This window comes from Leptodactylus fuscus, chromosome 4, assembly GCF_031893055.1.
Source record: "Leptodactylus fuscus isolate aLepFus1 chromosome 4, aLepFus1.hap2, whole genome shotgun sequence".
In the NCBI taxonomy this organism is placed as follows: domain Eukaryota; kingdom Metazoa; phylum Chordata; class Amphibia; order Anura; family Leptodactylidae; genus Leptodactylus; species Leptodactylus fuscus.
This window is the reverse complement of record NC_134268.1, coordinates 117807732-117834985: the sequence shown is the minus strand read 5'-3', so window position 1 is coordinate 117834985 and position 27254 is coordinate 117807732. Positions and strand designations below refer to the sequence as shown.

Genomic DNA, 27254 nt, shown 5'->3' with positions numbered 1-27254 from the left:
GCACGGCTGTGGGGGTCGTACTCCTATATATAAGCAGGCACTCATGTTAGTACGAGTGTAGCCTGCAGCTAGGGGCCACCACCTATAGTCGCAGACCACACGTCTGCATGTAGAGTAGAGCGGCGGTGAGTGCGTGGTATTACTGCCGAGTGTCAGTCTCCTCCTCCTCATGTCTCCAGCAGATGAGGTGTAGCCTCTTCCAGTGATGGAGCCGGACACACAGTGACCCCGGTGCCAGCACACATCTGCCGCACACACCCTCACCGGGCACCGGCCCTCTGCAGCCGGGATGCAGGAGGAGCGAGGGGCTGACAAGCCTGAAGACGAGCCGGGGGATGGTAAACAAGAGCCGGAGGAGGAGGCTTCGGGAACAGCTGCTCAAACGGACGCCAGGACAGACTCGGACAGTGTGGAGAGCAGTGACACCCCCAGCCCACCGACATGTAAGATCTGCTTCCAGGGGCCTGAGCAGGTAATAAAGCCTTATGACATCATGATAGTGCTAGGAATGGGACTGAGAGAGCTGCTACATCATCCCCCATCTGGAATAGTCCTGCCATACACATATTGATGGATGATGTACCCGGCACCTGCTGCCTGACATTCCCTATTACACACCTGGCATGTATGGGATAACTATGGGATCCATCTACTGATCCATCAAGTATACCAGAAATGGATACAGAGCTGACACTTTACAGAAGTGGAGATATATGGTACCACAAATACTGTATACCTTCTATGTGCACATCCTGTGCTGAGACAGTACGCAGGCAGTAATGTACCATATATCCATATCCTATGTGCAGACCCTGTACTTATACTGTACACAGGCAGTAATGTACCATATATCCATATCCTATGTACAGACCCTGTGCTTATACTGTATAGAGGCAGTAATGTACCATATATCCATATCCTATGTACACATCCTGTGCTTATACTGTATAGAGGCAATAATGTATCATATATCCATATGCTATGTACACATCCTGTACTTATACTGTATGCAGGCAGTAATGTACCATAAATCCATATCCTATGTACAGACCCTGTACTTATACTGTATGCAGGCAGTAATGTACCATATATCCATATCCTATGTACAGACCCTGTGCTTATACTGTATAGAGGCAGTAATGTACCATAAATACATATCCTATGTACACATCCTGTGCTTATACTGTATAGAGGCAATAATGTACCATAAATCCATATCCTATGTACACATCCTGTACTTATACTGTATGCAGGCAGTAATGTACCATAAATCCATATCCTATGTACAGACCCTGTACTTATACTGTACGCAGGCAGTAATGTACCATAAATCCATATCCTATGTACACATCCTGTGCTTATACTGTATGCAGGCAGTAATGTACCATAAATCCATATCCTATGTACAGACCCTGTACTTATACTGTACGCAGGCAGTAATGTACCATAAATCCATATCCTATGTACACATCCTATGCTTATACTGTATGCAGGCAGTAATGTACCATAAATCCATATCCTATGTACAGACCCTGTACTTATACTGTACGCAGACAGTAATGTACCATATATCCATATCCTATGTACAGACCCTGTGCTTATACTGTATAGAGGCAGTAATGTACCATATATCCATAGGTACACATCCTGTGCTTATACTGTATGCAGGCAGTAATGTACCATACATCCATATCCTATGTACACATCCTGTGCTTATACTGTACGCAGGCAGTAATGTACCATATATCCATATCCTATGTACAGACCCTGTACTTATACTGTACGCAGGCAGTAATGTACTATATATCCATATCCTATGTACACATCCTGTGCTGAGACTTTATGCAGGCAGTAATGTACCATAAATCCATATCCTATGTACACATCCTGTGCTTATACTGTATAGAGGCAGTAATGTACCATAAATCCATATCCTATGTACACATCCTGTGCTTATACTGTATAGAGGCAGTAATGTACCATACATCCATATCCTATGTACACATCATGTGCTGAGACTGTATGCAGGCAGTAATGTACCATAAATCCATATCCTATGTACACATCCTGTGCTGAGACTGTACGCAGGCAGTAATGTACCATAAATCCATATCCTATGTACACATCCTGTGCTTATACTGTACGTAGGCAGTAATGTACCATACATCCATATCCTATGTACACATCCTGTGCTTATACTGTACGCAGGCAGTAATGTACCATACATCCATATCCTATGTGCACATCCTGTGCTTATACTGTACGCAGGCAGTAATGTACCATACATCCATATCCTATGTACACATCCTGTGCTTATACTGCACGCAGCAGTAATGTACCATAAATCCATATCCTATGTACAGACCCTGTGCTTATACTGTACGCAGGCAGTAATGTACCATAAATCCATATCCTATGTACAGACCCTGTGCTTATACTGTACGCAGGCAGTAATGTACCATAAACCCATATCCTATGTACAGACCCTGTACTTATACTGTACGCAGGCAGTAATGTACCATATATCCATATCCTATGTACAGACCCTGTGCTTATACTGTACGAATGCAGTAATGTACCATAAACCCATATCCTATGTACACATCCTGTGCTTATACTGTACGCAGGCAGTAATGTACCATATATCCATATCCTATGTACACATCCTATGCTTATACTGCACGCAGGCAGTAATGTACCATATATCCATATCCTATGTACAGACCCTGTACTTATACAGTACGCAGGCAGTAATGTACCATATATGCATATCCTATGTACAGACCCTGTACTTATACTGTATAGAGGCAGTAATGTACCATATATCCATATCCTATGTACAGACCCTGTGCTTATACTGTACGCATGCAGTAATGTACCATACATCCATATCCTATGTACACATCCTGTGCTTATACTGTATAGAGGCAGTAATGTACCATAAATCCATATCCTATGTACAGACCCTGTGCTTATACTGTACGCAGGCAGTAATGTACCATAAATCCATATCCTATGTACAGACCCTGTGCTTATACTTTACGCAGGCAGTAATGTACCATAAACCCATATCCTATGTACAGACCCTGTGCTTATACTGTACGCAGGCAGTAATGTACCATATATCCATATCCTATGTACAGACCCTGTGCTTATACTGTACGCATGCAGTAATGTACCATAAACCCATATCCTATGTACAGACCCTGTGCTTATACTGTACGAATGCAGTAATGTACCATAAACCCATATCCTATGTACACATCCTGTGCTTATACTGTACGCAGGCAGTAATGTACCATATATCCATATCCTATGTACACATCCTATGCTTATACTGCACGCAGGCAGTAATGTACCATATATCCATATCCTATGTACAGACCCTGTACTTATACAGTACGCAGGCAGTAATGTACCATATATGCATATCCTATGTACAGACCCTGTACTTATACTGTACACAGGCAGTAATGTACCATACATCCATATCCTATGTACACATCCTGTGCTTATACTGTATAGAGGCAGTAATGTACCATAAATCCATATCCTATGTACAGACCCTGTGCTTATACTGTACGCAGGCAGTAATGTACCATAAATCCATATCCTATGTACAGACCCTGTGCTTATACTGTACGCAGGCAGTAATGTACCATAAACCCATATCCTATGTACAGACCCTGTGCTTATACTGTACGCAGGCAGTAATGTACCATATATCCATATCCTATGTACAGACCCTGTGCTTATACTGTACGCATGCAGTAATGTACCATAAACCCATATCCTATGTACACATCCTGTGCTTATACTGTATAGAGGCAGTAATGTACCATAAATCCATATCCTATGTACACATCCTGTGCTTATACTGTACGCAGGTAATTGTACTGTACTTAGTACTTGTGGTAATTATATACTACACATACACAATCAGAGCAGATACTGTGCACATGCTGCAGTACACCACAAATACACAATCACAGCTGATACTGTACACAGGTTATTATATATCACAAATACACAATCAGAACAGTTTCTGTACACAGGTCATTATATACCACAAGTACAGATCCAGAACTGTTACTGTACACAGGTCATTGTATACTACAAATACAGATCCAGAGCTGATACTGTACACAGGTTATTATATGCCACAAATACAGATCCAGAGCTGATACTGTACACAGGTCATTATATACTACAAATACAGATCCAGAGCTGATACTGTACACAGGTTATTATATACCACAAATACTGATCCAGAGCGGATACTGTACACAGGTCATTATATACCACAAATGCACAATCACAGCTGACCTTTACACAGGCTGTTATATACCACAAACAATCAAGGTTAATGCTGTATGTAGGCGGTAATGTACCATAAACGCATAGCCAGAGCTGATATTGTACACAGGTGATTAGTTATATACCACGCATACACATTCTATATACACATCCTGTGCTGAAACTGCACAGAGGCAGTAAAGGCTATTCTTCCCCTACCTTTATAATTCTGCTCAGCATCGTCGTTCCATTGATATTCCCGGTTTTTATGCAAATGAGTCTCCAGACAGCACAAAGGATGGTCCCTTGTGCTCAAACAGCACTGGGGGCGTCCCCTGTGCTGTTTGAAGACTTTGCAGCGACGCCCTCCATCTTCTTTTCGAGATCGCCTCTTCGACGCATCTTTATCTGAAAGTGCTGACTGTGCATGTCCATTTTTCTGTGGCCAAACGAATGCTTGTGTAAGAGGCTACAGGAAAATGGACGACGAACATGCGAGGTTGAGGCTTTCGGATGAAGACATGGCGAAGAGGCGGTCTCGAGACGAAGATGGAGCGCGTTGCTGGAGAGTCTTCTGGCAGCACAGGGGAAGCACCCTGTGCTGTTTGAGCGCAGGGGACTGCCCCGTCTGCTGTCTGGAGACGCATTTGCATACGGCGAAAATCGGGAATATCAATGGAATGGTGGGACGGACCAGAATTATAAAGTTAGGGGAAGAATGGCCTTTCTTAAGGCTTTTCCAACGTGGTGGTAAATCACAAAGGGATTCTAATGATAGAATCTCTTTAATGCTATTCACAGGCAGTAATGTTATGTACCACAAATATAGATCCAATGCTGATAATGTAAACAGGTAATTATATGCCACAAGTACAGATCTAGAGCAGATACTGTACAGAGGTAATTCTATATCACAAATACAGATCCAGAGCAGATACTGTACAGAGGTAATTCTATACCACAAATACACATTGACAGCTGATACTGTACACAAGTTATTATATATCACAAATATACAGCCAGAGCTGATATGGTATACAGGTAATTCTATACCACAAATAGACAGTCATAGCTGATTCTGTAAACTGGTAATTCTATAACACAGTCAAAGAGAAAAAAACGCTGTACCCAAAAATAATCCAAGGAATAACTATGTATAAGGAGGGCTGCGTGAAATATAGGACTGATAGGATATGCAAAATGTGAGAAGTTGAGTAAAAACATCCAGCATGCCCCAAATTCTTAAATAATAAAACATAACTTTTACTTCATAGCAAGTTAAAACATCTTACAACATGGATCCAGGATAAGACCAGAAAATCCTACGCGTTTCGAAACCTACATTGCCGTCTCTTAGTCATAGCCAATGACTAAGAGACTGCAATGTAGATTTCGAAACGCGTAGGCTTTTCTTGTCTTTTTATCCTGGATCCATGTTGTAAGATGTTTTAACTTGCTATGAAGTAAAAGTTATATTTTATTACAGTATTTAAGAATTTGGGGCATGCTGGATGTTTTTACTCAACTTTGATTCATACCTGATAGTGTACATAGGTAGTAATATATCACAAAAACACATTTAGAGCTAAACACAGCTACTAATATATCACAATTACACATCCAACATTAACCTGTGCATAGTCAGTAACATACCACAATTATTTATCCAGCATATTCTTGTGTATACGCATTGATATACCACAAATACAGATCCAGAACCGATATGATAAACAGAAAAATACATGTCCTTTGTACAGGTATACATCCTGTGTAGATTTTGTAGACGGATAGTAATAGACCCCAAATACACAACCACAGTTAATACTGTACATAGGCAGTAATATATCACAAATATACATCCTTTGTACACATGTGCAAATTTTGTAAACAGGTAGTAATATACCACAAGTATACAACCAGAATTAATACTGTACACAGGCAGGAATATATCACAAATATACATTGTTTGTAAGTGTTCTGTGCTGATACTGTACACAGGTAATTATATACTTCAAATACACAACCAGAGCTGATACTGTACACAGGTTATTATATACCACAAATACACAGCCAGAGCTGATATTGTACGCAGGCAGAAATATGCAGTACTATAATACAGCTTCAGAGCAGACACTCTACAGAGGTAATATTATGCCACAAATACACATACAGAGCTACACTGGCAGTGATATAACATAAATGGGCTGTACATTTTAATGTCATGTTTAAGTTTGTTACAGGCTGCAAGTACATTATATACATATCACTGCAGAATCCTAGTCCATTCTCATTTCTGTCCATGGTACAGTATTTCCTTCTGCTTACCAGCACCATCCAGGCTCTGCAGTGTGTTATTCGTTTGCTTTTAATGTCATATTACAGCATCTGCCTATTCTATAAATGCTACAGTTCACTGTTTAAATGTCATTGCTTAGCATGTTGTTGATGCTGTTCCACAAGGATACTGGTAAGCCTAATGGATCATCTCAAAAGGGTTATTGGACGTTATTTTAGCATATGGACATTGTTGTATATTCTGCTGGAAACACCATCTACGAGCTATGGCAATGGGCCTTGACTATGTAATACATGGTGGTTGTCAAGTAATTTGAATGTGTGCCTTGAAACATGACAGTACCCTGCCCAGCCATTGCATGGAATATATTTGGCAGCACAGATCTTCATCTAAAAATAATGGCCTATTACTGGGGGCTAGGGAAACCCAACCTTCTAGGATCGTTTGATTGGTTAAATGGATTAGTCTAAGAAAAGGTTGACTATCATTGAAAGAAGGGGAAATAAAATGGGCTGCATTGCTACTTCATTGTGATAACTAGTTAAAATATCTGGTCCCTTTGGCCAAATACTACTTATGTTTAAGGAACTCTAGCATGGGCCAGGCTTCTCTTCTGCTCTGGGTAAAGATTTATGCCAACACTTATTTCCCATACAACAACCACTGCAGGAGGAATGTAGCAGTAGGTGGTACTCACCTAATGAATGGGACCCCATGTAATGCATGTTTCCATTTAATTTCAATGGCCACTTTGCTCTTACTCATAGTGGGGCACTTCACTGATATCTGTATGACATCTCTAATGACATCACATCCGAGAACCATTTTAAGATAATTCGCTAGGTGTGTCATTACACCTTCTAACAATATGTCAGAGTATAAAGTCAATTTTGCTGCATTAAGAATCTCAGCTGTATCACAACTCTTTACAGTATTTGATGCATTTTGGTGATTGCCATCATGCTGTTTTCTGCTTTGTGTCTAGTTACATTTCTATGTTGCATACACCTTTTTTGCTTTGTATATGAAGTCTAATATCTATATTCTTCAATGCTAACGTGTTTGTGGAAACAGTCATAGCAGACAGGAACATCAACCCAGATTTGTAACTATTGTGGTTTACATTGATCTGGGATTAGCTAGACACTTGCATGCACCAGTGGCTGTTATGCTTGATAGGTTTAGATGAATAGTTTGCTTTGGAGTATCTTTATGGTTTCATCCATCACTTCTACAGATTTATTTGCAGATCTCATATGATGTGTTTATACCTTGCATATCCATGTATGTCTAGGCCTGACTTGTATTGTGTATCTGTATTTTACAGCACTGATCATAGTGATACTGGGCAGTGAGTCTCTACTGCTCTTTAGACCATGATTCAGAATCATAATTTCTATCTCAGAATATAAATCTTTGAATATGAACCATAGACATAATTGTTGGTGGAGACAGCAAGAGACAACCTGTGGTAAGGTGGAAATCTAGTCTCATGGACAGGTGGGGAAAATCAGAACCAGGGACAGCTCACTTATCGAATCAACATTGTATTGCCTAAGGCATTGGTGAATTACCTGCCTTCCCAGATCTTAGCTAGATAGAAGAGATAGCTAGATTGATTGATAGAATTAGAAGAGCTAGATAGATAGATATATAGATAGATAGATAGATAGATAGATAGGAGATAGATAGATAGATAGATAGATAGTGTGAGTTATGGTTTCCTGAAAGAAGAAGCATCTTACTTTAATGTGCCAGAATAGTCTTCATGATAATACATTATTGCTTTGATGGTTCCTTTTATTAATTTGGATTCCTTGAGCTTCACGGGAAATGAAAATACTATAAACATATTTATCTGATATAAAATCCCAGTTCTCAGGTTAATGTTATACTACTTTGAATTATTACTTTACTTATCACTTCCAATAAAATCTGTTTAAGTTCCTGATGTTTCTCAGCTAAAATATGCTAATGCATTTGGCTGCATCTACTGACATGCTTAGAGCACTAGGTTTACTGTTCGTACTGAGATATATACTTATAGAATGGACTGTATTCTCCACAATAGAACTGATTTGTTTTTAGCAGAGCTGGATTTACATCATGAAACATCCTAGTAATGGCTTACAGTTGGCACAAGTGCTAATTCCTCTATTCAGGTCTTATGACAGCTCTGAATATTTTGTTGCACCATTGCTGGTGGCTACCAACACGAAATGAAGTTGACGGACAGCCATATAGTAAATGATTATTCTCTAGATCTGCTCTTTGCAGTGACTCTCCATTCTGACTAATTATAAAGCAGAAAAATGGACTACCGTGTATATTCTGACTCGACAAAACAACAGTGGTTATCCTAATAATACAACCCCATTAAAGCCAAAGTTTACTGTGGTTTATCCGTTTTCCTTATGTGTCCCCTCTTGTCATCTTTTTCTGTTCTTTACTGTCACTTTCTACATTTTTATCATTTAGTCTAAGTCTTCTGCTTCTAGAGTGGTTGTGGTTATTTCAGCAGCCAGCCCACATACTACTAGACATAAAAAGAAGCTGTTTACTGTGACGTAACTTTGATAAATGTTATTGAATAGGCAATAGGTTTAAGTAAATCTTATCCTAGTACTTCCTCTTCATTTTTGAGAGAACCACATTTATCATTTTTCAATTTTTGTTTTATATGTTCTCTTCTCTTGCATAAAGAATGAACAGGGATTAAATCATTTTAATTGGTGAATCTCTTGTTATGGGGCTCAAATGTTTTTAATTATTCTAAAGTGTCACAATACCCTTTCTATTTTCTAGAGACCAATGGCTGGGAACAGTGAGTCTAGCAATAGTAATATACAAATAGACTTACAGTCCGTTCTGTGGAAGGCAGGGAGGCTTGGCCGGAAGCAGTGGTCCTATACTCAGCAGGAGGGCTTGCTGGAGGCTGTAGTTCCACGGCTCCTTTGGACCGGGTGGGTAGCAAAGTCCTTGTAGCAGGAGGGCTTGCTGGGATCAGCAGTTCCACGGCTCCTTTAGACCAGGTGGATAGCAAAGTCTTAGTAGCAGGAGGACTTGCTGGGGTCAGTAGTTCCACGGCTCCTGTGGACCGGGTGGATAGCAAGTCTTAGGTAGCAGGAGGACTTGCTGGGGGTAGTGGTTCTAGGTAGCAAACAACTTGCAGGTAATTCACCAACTTGGAACAGTCAGTTTGAGCTTGAGGTCCTTGCAGAAGACAGGCTTCTGAAAACAATATTCAGGCAACTGGGTAATCAGAACACACATGCTAAATAATGAAGAATCAGGAAATCAGGGTAAGTCACAGGCAGGAAACACAAAAAACTCCATCTTGACTGATGGCAAAAAAGAGTTCAACAAAACAAGATCCTGACATTACTCCCACCTCAGGAGCGGCCTCCGGACGATCCCAGACCAGGCTTCTCAGGATATTTATCATGAAATTGTTTAATCAATCGAGAGGCATTGATGTTATCCAGAGGTTCCCAGGAATTCTCTTCTGGAGGATAGCCTTGCCATTTGATAAGATATTGTAACTTGCCCCTGAAAATCCTGGAATCCAGAATCTTCTCCACAACCAGATGTTCTTGATCATCTACCAAGACAGGACCAGGAGGAGGAGATGACCGTCCCGGAAAAGGATTGGTAATTGTAGGTTTCAGCAAAGAGACATGGAAAACAGGATGAATCTTCATGGTCTTTGGAAGATTCAATCGACAGGTTACTGAGTTTACCAGACCACTAATCTTAAAGGGACCAATGTACTTTTGTCCCAATTTACGTGACGGCACCCTTAATTTCAGGTTCTTGGTAGATAACCAAACTGCGTCTCCTACCTTGAATGTTGGTGCTGGTTTACGAAATCTGTCAGCTGTATTCTTAAATCTCTGTAAAGAGGCGATTCTTTCTGTAACTGCTGGCACAGGAGCATCCACCGGAAATCTGGGAAAGATCTTTGGGTGATAGCCTTGGTTAGCATAGAATGGTGTTACTTTTGTAGAAGCACTTTGTGAATTGTTGTAGGAGAATTCTGCCATGGGAAGCAAATCAACCCAATCATCCTGTAGATGGCAGACGTAGCATCGTAGATATTGTTCCAGAGTCTGGTTAGTACGTTCTGTCTGTCCATTTGATTGTGGATGGAAAGCGGAGGACAAACAGACATCTATGTCCAGTGCTGCACAGAACCCTCGCCAGAATCTTGCAGTAAATTGAACACCTCGGTCAGACACAACCTCATCTGGAACTCCATGTAGGCGAAAGATATTTTGAATAATTAAGTGAACAGTGTCTTTAGCTGAAGGTAGACCTGCACAGGGTATGAAGTGAGCAGCTTTCGTCAGACGTTCAACCACCACTAAAATTGTATTTTTTCCCTTGGAGGTTGGCAGTTCTACAATGAAGTCCATGGAGATTGACCCCCAGGGGCGAGTTGGGATAGGAAGAGGCTGCAGTAGTCCTGTTGGTGCAGAACGTGGTGTCTTACATCTGGCACAGACATCACATGAGCGAACATAATTACTGACATCTTCTCGAAAACTTGGCCACCAGAAAAAACGAGAAAGAGAATCTTGGGTCTTCTGTATTCCCCTGTGACCTGCCATCTTGGAATCGTGCATCAGCTTCAAAATCTTTACTCTCACCGCTTCAGGAACATAAAGGCTTTGCCCTTGAACCCACACTCCGTTCCTTAGAGTTAAACGTACATCCCTTGTGGGTTGTGAAAGAAATGCATCTGAATTATAAGCCTCCTTAATGTCACTCAACAAATCTTGATTGTGAATTACCCCTACAAAATTGGAATTTGACAGTATTGTCTTGGGTAAAGAACCCGGAGTAGGGTCAGCAACGTACATTCTGGATAAGGCATCAGCTTTACCGTTACGAGAACCTGGCCTAAAAGAAATCACAAAATTAAATTGATTGAGGAATAAACTCCAGCGAGCCTGTCGGGGAGACAAACATTTAGCAGATCTGATAAACTCCAAGTTACGATGATCAGTGAGGACAACAATCTGTTGTGATGCTCCCTGGAGATGATGCCTCCATTCCTTAAAGGCAGCGATGATGGCCAATAATTCTTTATTCCCTACATCATAATTTCTTTCTGCGGGTGACAAACGTTGAGAAAAGAAAGCATATGGATGTAATAAATTCTTCTCTCCTGTTCTCTGAGAGAGAATAGCTCCAATAGCACTGTCCGACGCGTCTACCTCAACAATGAAGGCCCGTTCAGGATCAGGATGAATTAAGACTGGGGCTGTGGTAAATTTTTCCTTTAAACGGTCAAAGGCTTCCTGTGCTTCAGTGGTCCAAATAAACGCTGTTGACTTTCTTGTTAGTTGGGTAATAGGGGAGACGATCCCTGAAAAGTTCTTAATGAAGCGTCGATAGAAATTAGCAAAACCAATGAAACGTTGAACTTGCTTAACGTTCTTGGGAACAGGCCAATCAAGGATTGCTTGTATCTTACTTGAATCCATGCTCAATCCTTGAGGGGTGATTATGTATCCCAAAAACTGCACTTCAGTTCTATGGAACTCACATTTCTCAAGTTTGATGTAGAGATGATTTTCCCTCAGGTGTCCTAAGACGGTCTTTACATGCTGTTGATGTTCCTCGAGAGAATTTGAAAAAATCAAGATGTCATCCAGATATATAACCACGAAGAGATCTAGAAGGTCCCTGAAAATGTCATTCACAAGGTGTTGGAAGGTGGCTGGAGCGTTACAAAGTCCGAACGGCATCACAAGATATTCAAAGTGCCCATACCGAGATCTGAAAGCGGTCTTCCATTCATCCCCGGTCCTGATGCGGACTAGATTATATGCACCACGAAGGTCTAATTTTGTAAATATCTTGGCCTGTTGTACTCTCTCCAATAATTCTGGAATTAATGGCAAAGGATATCGATTCCTAACTGTAACTTTATTTAATTCCCGATAGTCTATGCAAGGTCGGAGAGAGCCATCTTTCTTCTTGACAAAGAATATGGGCGCTCCAGCTGGAGATGAAGAGGGACGAATAAAGCCTTTAGCCAAATTTTCATCAATGTACAACTTCAGAGCTTCCAGTTCTGGCCCTGCTAGTGGATAAATGCTCCCAAAAGGTATAGATGCACCGGGTCGGAGATCTATCGGGCAATCATATGGACGATGTGGAGGAAGTAGATCGGCTTTCTTCTTGTCGCAAACATCGGAGAATATCTCATAACAAGATGGTAAACTCAGCATTTGAGCTGAATCTTGAATCTTCATGCTGGTAAGTGGTACATTTGGAGCTGGAACTGGATTCCGTATATGCATGCTAGCAGGGAGATCCTTTTCCGGAAAACGTATCTCACTAGTTTCCCAGTTGATATCAGGGTTCTGGGTCTGCAACCATGGAAAACCCAAAATAACAGGAAAGTGTGGCGAGGAAATCAGCATGAAGGTAAGGGTCTCTTGGTGATCAGGTTTCAGCTGGATCTTCAAGGGTACTGTCTCATGATCTACTGGCCCTGAGACTAGTGGAGATCCATCCACTGTCTCCAGTACCACCGGTGAAGCCCTTTTCCGGAACTTGATTCCATGCTCCTTGGCAAACAATAGATCTATGAAATTTCCACTAGCTCCTGAGTCAATCATGGCCGTACTAGTAACCCACTGAGAGTTGATCAATATCTGAATTGGAAGGAGGCAGTGTGATCCTCTTTCCTTTTCTTTAGGGTGCAGAGTCACAGGAGCTATGACAGCATTCAAAAGCAAAGCTGACTCCGAAACGAACGACTCAGAATCAGAAAAGTCACATTCTGCAATTGCTGCAGCCGTTCTAAGTGAACGATTAGGACAATTCATAAGGAAGTGACCCGAACCACCACAGTACAGGCATAAGCCCTCCCGAAGCCTATGTTCTTTACGGTCCTGACTTTGACGTCTCTGTAGAGAATCTATTTGCATAGGTTCAACCCCTGCATCCCAGGGAGGTTTACTCAGTGGATCCTTCACGGATGAAGAGTGGAAAAAATTACTACTCCGATTCAAGGTGAGCCATCTCTCTTTCTCCTGCCTCCGTTTAGTAATACGCGTGTCAATACGGATACAATGATTAATGAAATCGTCCAAGCTGGAAGGAGCCTCTGCTCGGGATAATTCATCCTTAATAATACTGGATAGGCCCTTACGAAAAAGAGGAAGCTGTGCCTGACTGTTCCAGGTTGTATCCACAGCCCATCTTCGGAATTCCATCGCATAGTCAGTAACGGAGCGCCTGCCCTGACGTAAAGTTAGAATGGCAGCTTCAGCTGTAGCACATCGATTGGGGTCATCAAACATTAGATTCATAGCGGTAAGGAAATCGTCCAATTTGTCCAAGATGGGATCTTCAGTCTCAATGAAAGGGTTGGCCCAAGCTATGGCTTTATGAGTCAGGAGCATGATAATACACAGCACTTTGGAACGATCGGTTGGAAACTGGCTAGCATTGGCATCAAAATATAAACGGCACTGGTTTATGAAGCCACGGTACTTGTCACGTTCACCGCCGAATCTAAAAGGTGGTAACTTAGGAATGGGAGTGGGAATGGGAACTGGTGCCTGTGCCTCCAATTGTGCAGTGCGGTTACGTAGTTCCTGAATTGCTTGCCCAAACACCTGGGTATTATGGTTAGATTGTCCCTCCATTGCATCAATCTTTGCTTTTAGAGCCTGCATCTCAACATGCATAGAGGTAGTCAAATTGTATAGTTTCTTAAAACGTACCTCCAAACTCTCTGAACCAGCGGTCTCCGTCATCATGGCCTGAGTATTCTGTCACAATACCCTTTCTATTTTCTAGAGACCAATGGCTGGGAACAGTGAGTCTAGCAATAGTAATATACAAATAGACTTACAGTCCGTTCTGTGGAAGGCAGGGAGGCTTGGCCGGAAGCAGTGGTCCTATACTCAGCAGGAGGGCTTGCTGGAGGCTGTAGTTCCATGGCTCCTTTGGACCGGGTGGGTAGCAAAGTCCTTGTAGCAGGAGGGCTTGCTGGGATCAGCAGTTCCACGGCTCCTTTAGACCAGGTGGATAGCAAAGTCTTAGTAGCAGGAGGACTTGCTGGGGTCAGTAGTTCCACGGCTCCTGTGGACCGGGTGGATAGCAAGTCTTAGTAGCAGGAGGACTTGCTGGGGTCAGTAGTTCCACGGCTCCTGTGGACCGGGTGGATAGCAAGTCTTAGGTAGCAGGAGGACTTGCTGGGGGTAGTGGTTCTAGGTAGCAAACAACTTGCAGGTAATTCACCAACTTGGAACAGTCAGTTTGAGCTTGAGGTCCTTGCAGAAGACAGGCTTCTGAAAACAATACTCAGGCAACTGGGTAATCAGAACACACATGCTAAATAATGAAGAATCAGGAAATCAGGGTAAGTCACAGGCAGGAAACACAAAAAACTCCATCTTGACTGATGGCAAAAAAGAGTTCAACAAAACAAGATCCTGACATAAAGATTTAGATGCAAAATGGCAACCTAAACATAAAACAAATATTTCTTATGTGATAATGAGTCATGTACATGACTAAACTGTGCCACAAGAGCAAATAATCAGCTCCTGGCCTGAAAATCATTGGCTTTTATAGATCAGTGATGGTAAAGAATTGAATGTAGTAAATAAGTAAATAGAACTACTACTATTTCTCAGTCTGTAAGGGCGCTGCCATATTATATGAGTCATGGGAAATGTAGTTTGTCCACAGATTCACTGCATGGAAATAAGAGTAATACATGGAGCAGCAAGTAAGATACAGTCTCCAGTGAGTACAGTTGTTGTTGTTGGGCTTGCTGATATATTTAAGTCCAATCTATCATGTCTATGGATCACTTTTGGAACAACGAATAGCCGCAAGAGTCATAGGGAGGTAATTTACTATGTATCCTTTGAACTGACCCTAGCAGAGCTTAGTCCCTGGTCATCAAACCGAGTTGGGGTGTGCTTACTACTATTTTTACCAGAACTTTAATTTAGGTGTCTACTGGCCAATTTTGAAAGATCCCTTGAGGAGTCCCAGTTTTGTCTTGACAAAATCTGCATAGGGAAAAGGCCATACACTGTCATTTGTACATAAGGGCAAATTTGGGTACTGTGCATGTAAGGGTAGGAGTTATATCAGGGCGTCTAAGGGACAGCAATGTAAGGAACTTACAGGGTCAGCTCTGGATTTGGTGACTCTCACTGCAGTGGTTGAGTCCCCTGCTTTGTGACACACCTGTTGCCATTTCCTGTTGCCTCCAGCACACTATATTGTAGTCCTTCAGAAAATATCACCTGTGTAGTAAGACTACTCTGTTTTATTCTGGCTATTGTCTCCGCTGCAGGTCAGTGTGTGAGTTATGTATATGACTTAGCTAAATGTATTGGTTCAAGTGTTTGGGTTGTATATCCCTGTGTAGTATCAATTAATGGTTTTTAGAATAATTTAATAAAAGTTATATTTTGGGCCTTGTTTTGTTGTTAATTTATTCTGTGGGCCTCCTCAGTAAATGAATCTGTGCAGCCAGCCATTACATTAGCCTTGGTGCACACTGCTTTTTTTTTTGTAGGCGATAAACAGATTTAGTCAACCAAAGCACAGTTTTTCAAGATTTTTCAAGAGCACTGTAGGAAATGAAAGCTGTGTTGTAATTGAAAGCCATGGTTAGTTCTCAGACATGTCAACTCCCCTGGGATTGCCGAGAGTCTTCCGTTTTTCAGGTCCCCTCACCCGGTCGCCTGATAATAGCCTGTTTCATCCAACTGCTAGCGCATTAGTATTCATTGCTCTGTGATATCACCTCATTGTAGTGAATATTAATGAGGAGGTTTCCAGGATATCCTCTATCAAATTAAAGTTTAAAGGTGTTATCCGTTTTGTAACATTGATAACCTATCCTTATGGATGTGTGGTCTGACACTCGGGACCCCCGCAGATCACTGGTACAAAGACAGTGAGGCTCACTCATTGTACAAACTTTAGCGGCAAGTGTAGGTACTGCAGCGCTGTCCAATAGATTTCAGTGGGCAGCGAACCAATACCTATATACCTAATATCACTGCTGCAGTTTATATACTGAGAGAGTAGTATGGCTCATGGTATGTAAACAGTACCAAGAGCTGCACTATCTGGGTACCTGTGATTTGCAGGGGTCTTGAGTGTTGGATCCCAGCAGATTCAATATTGATGGGCTATCCTAAAGCTGGGCCATAAATGTTACGAATAGAGATGAGCGAGTAGTGCAATTTTCGAATATTCGAAATCCGCTTCGAATATTCGACTATTCAATCGAATATCGACTCCCATTATAGTCTATGGGAAAAGCATGCTCGTTTCAGGGAAACCAAATTAAAATTATATTATATGCTCCTCATTACACCCCCCACCATATTATATGCTCCTCAGTACAAACCCTCCCACCTCACTGTATTTTATGCTCCTCATTATGTCCCCCCACTGTATTATATGCTCCTCAGTACAACCCCCACCCCACTGTATTATATGCTCCTCATTACACCCCCCACCCCACTGTATTATATGTTCCTCATTACACCCCCCACCCCACTGTATTTTATGTTCCTCATTACGTACCCCCCACTGTATTATATGCTCCTCAGTACAAACCCCCACCTCACTGTATTATATGCTCCTCATTACACCCCCACCCCACTGTATTATATGTTCCTCATTACATCCCCCCACTGTATTATATGCTCCTCAGTAAACCCCCCCACTCCATTGTATTATATGCTCCTCAGTACAAACCCCCACCCTACTGTATTATATGCTCCTAATTACACCCCCCCACCACACTGTTTTATATGCTCCTCCTTACGCCCCCCCACCCCACTGTATTATATGCTCCTCATTACGCCTCCCCCCCACTGTATTATATGCTACTCAGTACAACAAACACAGAGATACAATCACACACTCACTCTGTTATACTTACCCATGAAGCACGTCCTTCTCCTTCAGACTGCAAGCGTGAGGACGTAATCGCGCTTGCGTCGGGGCAGAGGTCACTTTCTGCAGTCAGTGTAGGCCGCGCAACTGTGGCCTACTCTGACACCTTTCAATTGTATGTGCAGCGATCCGCTCTCTATCGGGGGATCTGATTCCCCGTTAGTGAGCGATCAAGGCAATTGCTCGCGGGACATAAGTGGCGGGCCGGATTAATGTCCTCGGCGGGCCGCATGTGGCCCACGGACCGTAGTTTTATGACCCCTGCTATAGACTACAATGGGGTCCGTGTGATTTCCACACGAAACATGTGGAGAGAAAAGTGCTGCTTGATTTGTGCGGCCACCAAGCAGAAATGACACAGACCCCATTATAGTCTATGGCATCTGTGTGGTTTCTTAGCTATCAGATTTTTAATGTGTATAGGTTTCTGTTAGGGGGGCCCCCAAGCGGACTCGCCGAATGGAATACTAAACACAGATGTGAACCAGGCCTAAGAAAAAACATATCTAATATATCTAATATCTAATTTAAAAAAATATTAAAATACAGCTTTAGCGAATTTTTTATTATTAAATGATTATAAATATATGTATTCAGTATTGCTAAAAAAAAATCACTAAATATTGTAATTAGAAATGGCAATTTAATTAACTAGTAACAATCTGGGGTCTATAATTATATACAGTATGTCTGGATATATAGAACTGTGCCCTTATATAAAGACCACTCCCACTTTTACTACTTTTGGATTACTTCATAAATCTGCTCCAGTAAGTTTCGGACTTACCACCTCAGGTTGGTACATGATTGGGATCTTTTCAGGCAAAGTTTGTTTTAGAAGGACAGGCCAGAGAGATTCTTGGCTCTCTAATAAAGTCTAAGACTCAAACACTGGTAATGATTAGGCATTAGCTTAATGCATTCTGCAGTCTGCTAAGATTTATTCTTTGGAAATTAGATTTGTACTCTGGAGTGATTCCCAATGTCGTTGGTGAAGTCAATCAGAATGACTGGGCATTTTTGCTGCTTGTATTAGGTTGAGATGCTTGCCACTTGAGAATGATAATGGATAAAATAAGGATCTGAGTCTGTCGATGTAATATGTATTTAGCAATGCCGAATACAGTATATGAGCCATAGATAATTGTATTGTGATGTTTCTTGAAATAGGTTGGGTTTTCTGCCTCAACCCTAAATTTGTTTATGTAAAAAATATTTTTAATTGCTGTAATATAGCAAAATGAGATTTATTTATGACTTCAGTTTTGCCAAACCTCCGATCTTTGGTTTCATTTGTCTATTCTGCGGCAGTCATGATGAAACGGTTTGACATTCTCTGTCTGTATAACTACTACAACATATAGACATCAAAGAAGTAAAGAGAATGTATAGAATGCATTTTTTTCCTCTTTAAAATACGATACATGTACATATTTGTTTTTATTTTGTAATGTTATATTTATTCTTTACATCTTTAGGGTATATTCACACAGAGGAAAAGGTCGTGGAAACCTTTTCCGCCATGTGAACATTCTGCGCTGCTCACCGCGATGGAATGCCGATGCAGCAACGGCATTCCGTCGTGGCATCCTGATCCTGTGTAGGAACGAATGAATGGGCCTACACTGGAGCATGTCTCGAGCCGCGGACGTTGCAGCTAATTCAGCTGCAGAATCCGCGGCAAAATAGGGCATGTCACTTCTTTTTTCTGCTACTAGCTACTTGACATTAATAGGAGCTGTTTTTGGCAGCGGATTTTGAGGCGGATTCCACGTCAAAATACGCTGCCAAAAAACTCTGTGTGAACATACCCTTATGGGGGCAGCCATCTTTTCTGATGTTAGGTTCACACCTGTGTTTTGGTTTCCGTTCCTTGGGTTCTCTTGAGGCCCTGAAAAACGGAAACCTAATCTGCTTAAAAAGCGATTACCAGTAGAAACTCGCAGACTATAATGGTTTCCACCTGAAAAATGTGGAGAGTAAAGTCCTGCTTGCAGAACCAAATGGGGGACGGAATCCCCGAATGGTCAAACAACGCAGATGTGACTGTAGCCTGAGCTCCTGTTTCAGTATGCTGTGCAGCAGCCAGATGGATGTAGGAATCTGTATATGTGTGGCATCATTTTCTAGGTATGCTTTGTGACCTGTGTCCTTAAATAGGCAGCATTATCTTGTTAATGTGAATGGGGTATTGCTGCAGTACCTAGAGCAGTGACTATGCAATGTCCAGCATTCTCAGCATTGCAGCTCCCAGCACTCAATGTAAACAATGTCCAAACATGCAAACATGGGGAGAACATACAAACTCCGTGCAGATGGTTTTTTTGCCCTTAGCGGGATTTGAACACCAGGGACTCCAACGCTGCAAGGCTGCAGTGCTAACCACTGAGCCACCGTGTGGGCCCTGGTGAATTACACATTTTGTGGCCAGGTGTAAGTACTGGGTCATATAATGCAATGTACTTCAGGTTTCCTGTGACAGCCCTACTACTAACCATCTATTTAAAGAGAACCTGTCACCAAGTAGAGAATTCTAAATAACATACATCATTTGATTCTCGCTGTTCCCCTGGTGTGTTTCCTTTTAATATCCGTCCACCATTCAAAAATGTAGCTCGTGTAAGATTATATGTAAACTAGCACTGAACAGGAAACTTTTATTTTCTCCGATAAAAACATAAGATTACCGCCCCCTTGGAGAATTAGAGGTATAACCTTCCAGGGGCAATATCATTTAAACAGGTGGACAAATTTTATATAGAAAAAAAACAAATTAATCTGGGGAACGGTGAAAATCAAAGTGTATATGGCATTTAGTATTTTTTAGTTTGTGACAGATCCTCCTTAGGCTAAGGCCCCACGTTGGAAACACAGCTCTTTTTGTTGCAGATTTTGTTGCGGTTTTTTGAGCCAAAGCCAGGAAGGAAAAGCATAATAGCTTTCTAGATATTTGCCATGCCTTTTGTGGCCATTTTTTACTTTGGCTCAAAAAACCACAGCAAAATCTGCAACAGAAAAAGCTGTGTTTCCGCAACATGGGGCCTTAGCCTTAAAGAGGACCTTTCACCACTTTTGGGCACATGCAGTGTTATATACTGCCAGAAAGCCGACAGTGCGCTAAATTCAGCGCACTGTCGGCTTTCCCGATCTGTGCCCGGTGTACAGAGCTTACGGTGCCGGTACCGTAGTGCTCTATGGTCAGAAGGGCGTTTCTGACCATTAGCCAGAGACGTCCTTCTGCCTCGCGGCGCCTATCGCGCTGTACTGTGGAGCGGGGAGGAACGCCCCCTCCCTCTCCTGATAATACTCGTCTATGGACGAGCGCTGTGAGCAGAGGGAGGGGGCGTTCCTCCCCGCTCCACAGTACAGCGCGATAGGCGCCGCGAGGCAGAAGGATGTCTCTGGCTAATGGTCAGAAACGCCCTTCTGACCAAAGAGCACTACGGTACCAGAACCGTAAGCTCTGTACACCGGGCACAGATCGGGAAAGCCGACAGTGCGCTGAATTCAGCGCACTGTCGGCTTTCTGGCAGTATATAACACTGCATGTGCCCAAAAGTGGTGAAAGGTCCTCTTTAAGGAACTTTGCGGCCATCGTAGCTGCTGGGTTTCCACTGTATTGTACAGCGGAGACCCGCCAGCAATGTTCACAATCAGTGACGCCATTGTGGGGTGGGATCCAGAGGCGGAGATTCATTTCTATGACAGCTTGGAGACTATTGAAGACTCCAGGCTCTATGCAACCACAATGCATTGTTTTAGTCATCAGACCTGCTGGAGTTTAAGACCCCCTAGGGCAGAAGTTCTCAAACTTATTTTGTCTACCGCCCACTTTGAGAATCAATTATTTTCTAGCGCCCCCTAAACTTTTAAACTTTACCATATTTAAAAGATTACAATCTCAATCATTACTTAATTTAATTATAGTGTGCCAAATGAGTCTTATCCAGTTTCTGAGTTCAAACTTACATTTTAAATGAGACTGTTCTAATGAAAGCAATAAAACGCAACGTTATAAATAATATTTATGAAAGCTTTTATTCAAATTAAAACAAACATTTACATTTTAAAACTAATCTAATGTGAAAGGTGAATCTGATGATTTTTAACAAGTTTCTTAATACCAAGCTCAAATTTACTCAAAAACTGCCATAAGTCACCGCGTTCAGTAACATGCAAACTATTTAACTTTTTAGCTAGCAGTGTTGCCACAGTACTAAATCCACATTCACACAAATACAACGATGGGAATGCAGGGATAAGAGCAAAATAATTGATGTAGTGTAGTAGGTAGGTTTTGATTTTAGTTTAAAGTATTAGAAAAAAGCAAATCAGCCAACCACTTCAACACCCCCCAATTTTCTCTGGGCTCTTTACCGTCCCCCTTTAGGCTTCCAGTGCTCACAAGGGGTCATTATCACCCACTTGAGAAAGACTGTGTAACATCTCTGCCTGTTCGGGCCTCTGCACCACCCTCTGCTCGTGTGCTGCGGCGCAGGAGGCCTGTGCAGTTTGATATCTGCTTAAAGTTTTTAGTCGCACTGTGTGAAGTCAGCTCTAGTTCTGTGATTGCATTTGCACCACACCCATCTTCTGCCAATGTTGCCTCTGTCCATTAAGTGTTTGATTTTGTCTTGCCTGTGATTGACAGCTTTCCTTCCTATCAGGTTCAGGGCGGGTTCTTCCTCCCCTATTTAGTCTTGGCCCACGGTCACACTGGTGCCGGTTATTGCCTCTTGCTTGCTGGTTTCTCTTGCTGTTAAATTACTTGTATTCTAATCCTGGCTTCCCTACTGATTATTCTTTTGGACTCTGATTTGGCACTGCATCGCTCTCCTGTTACCGAACCCTGGCTAGCTGACCACCCTTTGTTGTTGTTCGTCTTGTCTGCGTTTTGTGTTTCACGTATTCAGGGAGGGACTGTCTTCGTGGTTGTCACCTATTACCTAGGATAGGGTCTGGCAATAGGAAGGGAAAGTTGGGGGCTTCAGTTTAGGGCTCACTGTCCCTTGTGCCCCTTCCCCCAGGGTTCGCCAGCAGCTTCTGGGGAATTATCATCTGGCTATTCCCTAACAGAATAACCGGCCTGAAAAAACCTACATCCATTGCTTCCCTACAGATAGCATGGATCCTATCCAGTGCCTTGCAGCCAAGTTGGAGGGATTGACAGGCCTGGTAGCTGAGCTAGCAAAACAGGTTCAGACCCTTACTGAGGCTGCTGTACCATCCCCAGCTGTTTCTTCCCTTCCTAGGATTAAGATGTTACTCCCGGATCGTTTCTCAGGGGACCGTGAAAAATTTGAGACGTTCAGGGAGTCTTGTCGCTTGTATTTTCGGATTAATCCACATGTGACTCAGGCCCAAATGGTGGGAGTGGTTATATCTCTTTTACAGGGGGACCCACAAGCTTGGGCCCTTAAACTCCCTGCTGAGGCTGAGGAGTGGGTTGATGTGGAAAAAATTTTTAAGTCCCTGGGCTCTATTTATGCTGAACCAGACCACATTGCGCTTGTGGAATCTCAACTCCTCACCATGCGGCAGGGCAATTGCTCTGCAGAGGAGTATTGCTCTGATTTACGTAAGTACAGTGTAACGGCAGGTTGGTGTGAGTCCGCTCTTAAGGCTCACTTTAAACAAGGGCTATGTGATCATGTTAAGGAGCTCTGGGTTGGTCACCCAGATCCCCCTACTCTTGAGCAGGCCATGACTTTGGCGGTCCGTATTGGCCGTAAGATTCGGGAAAATTTGAAAGAGAGAGTAGGGCTTGTTTCCTCCAAATTTTCTGTCTCTTCCTCTCTCTCTCCTGAAAAACTCACCTTTCCTCCCCTCACTTCTGGTGAGGAACCCATGCAACTGGGAGCTGTGGACGCCAAGACACGACGAGAGCATCGTCTCAGGAATAACCTGTGCCTGTACTGTGGTTCCTCTGGTCATGTCATCCGTGAATGCTCAATCAGACCCCTGACACCAGCGAAAAAACTTCAGTGCCTAAGTGGTAATCAGAAGAACCACTCAGGCAACCAGGTATTTGGTGGAAATAACAATAAGATGATGTTATCTGTGTCTTTGTCCTCTGGGGACAGATCTGTTTCTGGCCAGGCCCTAGTTGACTCTGGGTCTGCAGCAAACTTTATTAAATATTCAGTTGTTGAATCTTTGGGCATTGAGCTTTTGCCACTTGATACACCTATGTCTGTTACTGGAGCGGATTCTACTCCACTGGCCAGGGGTAAAGTCCGTTTTAAAAACCCCTTAATCTCTTTGCAAGTGGGTTCTACACATTCAGAGGTCATAAGCCTTTTTGTTATGGAGAATCTCTCTGCTGATGTTATTTTGGGGTTCCCCTGGCTGAAGCTCCATAACCCTATTTTTGATTGGGGTAAAAAGGAGTTGGTAAAGTGGGGAGATCAGTGCTTATCCCACTGTATTGCCTTACATTCTGTAGATTGTGTCACTGAGGAGAAGGTCTCAGCTACTAAAAGTTGGGAACGACCCTCCGGTATTAAAACCTGGTGGTATCAGAAACGCCGGATGAATAAAAAATGTTTACCTGGTTCTCAAGCTCTGTGGTTCAAGCAGAACCAAAATACAAGGCGGGGAAAACTCAGAATCCCTCTAGAACTGGTTTGTCTGGTGAGTGTCCGGTGGCCCCTCATAAAAGGGGGGGTACTGTAACATCTCTGCCTGTTCGGGCCTCTGCACCACCCTCTGCTCGCGTGCTGCGGCGCAGGAGGCGTGTGCAGTTTGATATCTGCTTAAAGTTTTTAGTCGCACTGTGTGAACTCAGCTCTAGTTCTGTGATTGCATTTGCACCACACCCGTCTTCTGCCAATGTTGCCTCTGTCCATTAAGTGTTTGATTTTGTCTTGCCTGTGATTGACAGCTTTCCTTCCTATCAGGTTCAGGGCGGGTTCTTCCTCCCCTATTTAGTCTTTGCCCACGGTCACACTGGTGCCGGTTATTGCCTCTTGCTTGCTGGTTTCTCTTGCTGTTTAATGTATTCTAATCCTTGATCCTTCCCTACTGATTATTCTTTTGGACTCTGATTTGGCACTGCATCGCTCTACTGTTACCGAACCCTGGCTAGCTGACCTCCCTTTGTTGTTGTTTGTCTTGTCTGCGTTTTGTGTATCACTTATACAGGAAGGGACTGTCTTCGTGGTTGTCGCCTATTACCTAGGATAGGGTCTGGCAATAGGAAGGGAAAGTTGGGGGCTTCAGCTTAGGGCTCACTATCCCTTGTGCCCCTTCCCCCAGGGTTCGCCAGCAGCTTCTGGGGAATTATCATCTGGCTATTCCTTAACAGACTGCCCTAGGGAGTCTAAAAATAAAAGTAAATGAAATTAAAAAGAACATTTTAAAAAGCATTAAAAATTCAACCATCCCCTTTCCCTATGAAACATAAAAGTACATAAAAAAATAAAACAAATATACATGTACCTCTTAGTACACCTCACTTACAAAGATATTTTTCACATAAAAATTCACAATTTTTTTATAAAAGTCAATCAGAGCAATGGCCATTCTCCAAAATAGTATACATAAAAAGTATATCTGGTCCGACAGAAAAAGGTGCCTTAGGCATCTCTATACACAGAAATATAAAAAAAAAAGTTAGAAATGTCAAAATTTGGTGTATTCAAGTGATGTATTATATTTTTTTTTTTTGCACAGTTTTGGATTCTTTAAGCAGTTAAAATGTAACTATATATATATATATATATATATATATATATATATATATATATCGTATATACTCGAGTATAAGCTGACCAGAATATAAGCCGAGGCCCCTAATTTTACCACAAAAAACTGGGAAAACTTATTGACTCGAGTATAAGCCAAGGGGGAAAATGCAGAAGCTACTGGAAAATTTCAAAAATTAAAATGGTCGGAGTTTTTGGGTGCAGCAGGTGCTGGGTGCTGGGAAAGGGGGTGTTTTGGTTGTCTGTCTGCCCCTTCCCTGAGCTTGAGGACTGGGTTTCCCCCCCCCCATTTGGAATTCAGCCTGGCTGAATATAGGGTATCTGCAGTGCTCCTATTAACCCCTTCCCGACGGAATCGGAGCACTGCAGATACCCTATATTTAGCCTGGCTGTAGTCAGACTGAATTCCAAGTGGGGGAAAAAAAAAACAGTCTCAGGGAAGGGGCAGTTAGACAACTTTTTTTCCAGCTACGGCGTTTACCGTACAAAAAATATTTTTATAGATTTATAGAGCGGGCATTTTTGGACACAGGGATACCTAACGTGTATTTGTTTCACAGTATTAGTTTTATATGTGTTCTAGGGAAAGAGGTGAGTTGAATTTTTTATACTTTATTTTACTTTTTTTTTTAAATTTTCTTTTGCATTTATTAGACCCCCTAGAGGTCTTGAACCCCAGGGGATCTGATCACTAATGCAATGCATTACAATGCTAATGCATTGAAATACATTGCAAAAAACGTCATTTCTTTTGCAGGCTGCATAGCGCTTGTATGTACCCGGTATACATACACCGGGGCGGGTATCGGGTCCGCAGCATCGCCACGCTCCTGGCATGCTCAGCTTCTACTCGAGTATATACGATAAAAACAATCCGGTCTGTCAGCAACTTGTATGTATGGAAAATCTCCTTTTATTGGAAAAAGCTTTTTCCAATAAAAGGACATTTTCCAGTCATACAAGTTGATGACAGGCCAGATTGTTTTTTCTATTGCAAACCCTTTTGCCTGAAGAGGGGTTTCTGCCGTGCAATTTGTGGGATAATCTCCAGATTCGCTGGTGCTGCTGCAATTATTTTTCTTTGAGCTATATATATATATGTATGTATATATATATATATATATATATATATATATATATATACATATATATTGTATAAACTTGTATTGTATGTACTTGGTATCACCGGAATTGTACCAACCCATAGAATACAGGTGATTTTGTTATTTTTGGTGCATAATGAACAACGTAAAACAAAGCCAGTCGCTCAAGTGCAGTTTTTCTCAAATTTCACCCCATTCTGAATTTTTATCAGCTTCCTGGTAGATTGTACAGAGCATTATGTGGTACCATTATGAAGTACAATTTGTCCTGCAAAAACATACCCACATTATGGCTTTTCGAAGGCAAGCCAAAAATTAAAATAAAATAAAAAATGCTTGTGGCAGGAAGGGGTTAAGTGAGTAATTCACACATTCAATTTCTACATCTGCTTAATGATGATTTACCACTATCTTTATATACTGTGTTTACATGCCTGTTTCTTAGCTTCTTTTATCTAGTAAAGCATTTCCTATTCATGGTAAAGAGCAGATGGCCAGAGACAGCACCTTACCAAGCAGTTAATAGCTTTTAGAGTACTCTGGACGTGTTTCTAATTTCCCAGGGGCCATAATGAGCGAGAAGATACACTTATGTATAGAACATATCCACTGTTTGTGCTATTTGTTTTAATTAGTGGTTATAAACAGTCTCTGTATGTGTCCAGTTGTTAACAGTATGACTTTTAGTGCATAAAATCAATGTATTCTGTACTGTCTGTACTATCCAGCCATACTAGTTTCAAATAAAAGAAGGATCTTATTTTAATATTAACCAATTCTTTACCTTCATAGTAATTAAATCATTATTTAAATATGCGCCTTTTTTTTTTTTTTAGAATTTCTCAAGCATTGCTCATTTCCATTCAGGTTTAAAGAAGCGTGAACTTTTCAGGA

At 41.9% G+C, this 27254-nt stretch overlaps 1 protein-coding gene across 1 annotated transcript in view; it reads left to right on the top strand.

The window, feature by feature from the left end:
• Nucleotides 1–207: 207 nt before the first annotated feature.
• Nucleotides 208–27254, top strand: part of MARCHF11 (membrane associated ring-CH-type finger 11) — a 62291-nt gene continuing 35244 nt past the window's right edge. Inside the window, exon 1 of the mRNA XM_075270984.1 lies at nt 208–472. Within this exon, the coding sequence (XP_075127085.1) occupies nt 290–472 (183 nt within the window). The 5' untranslated portion in view covers nt 208–289. The remainder of the gene's footprint in view (nt 473–27254) is intronic.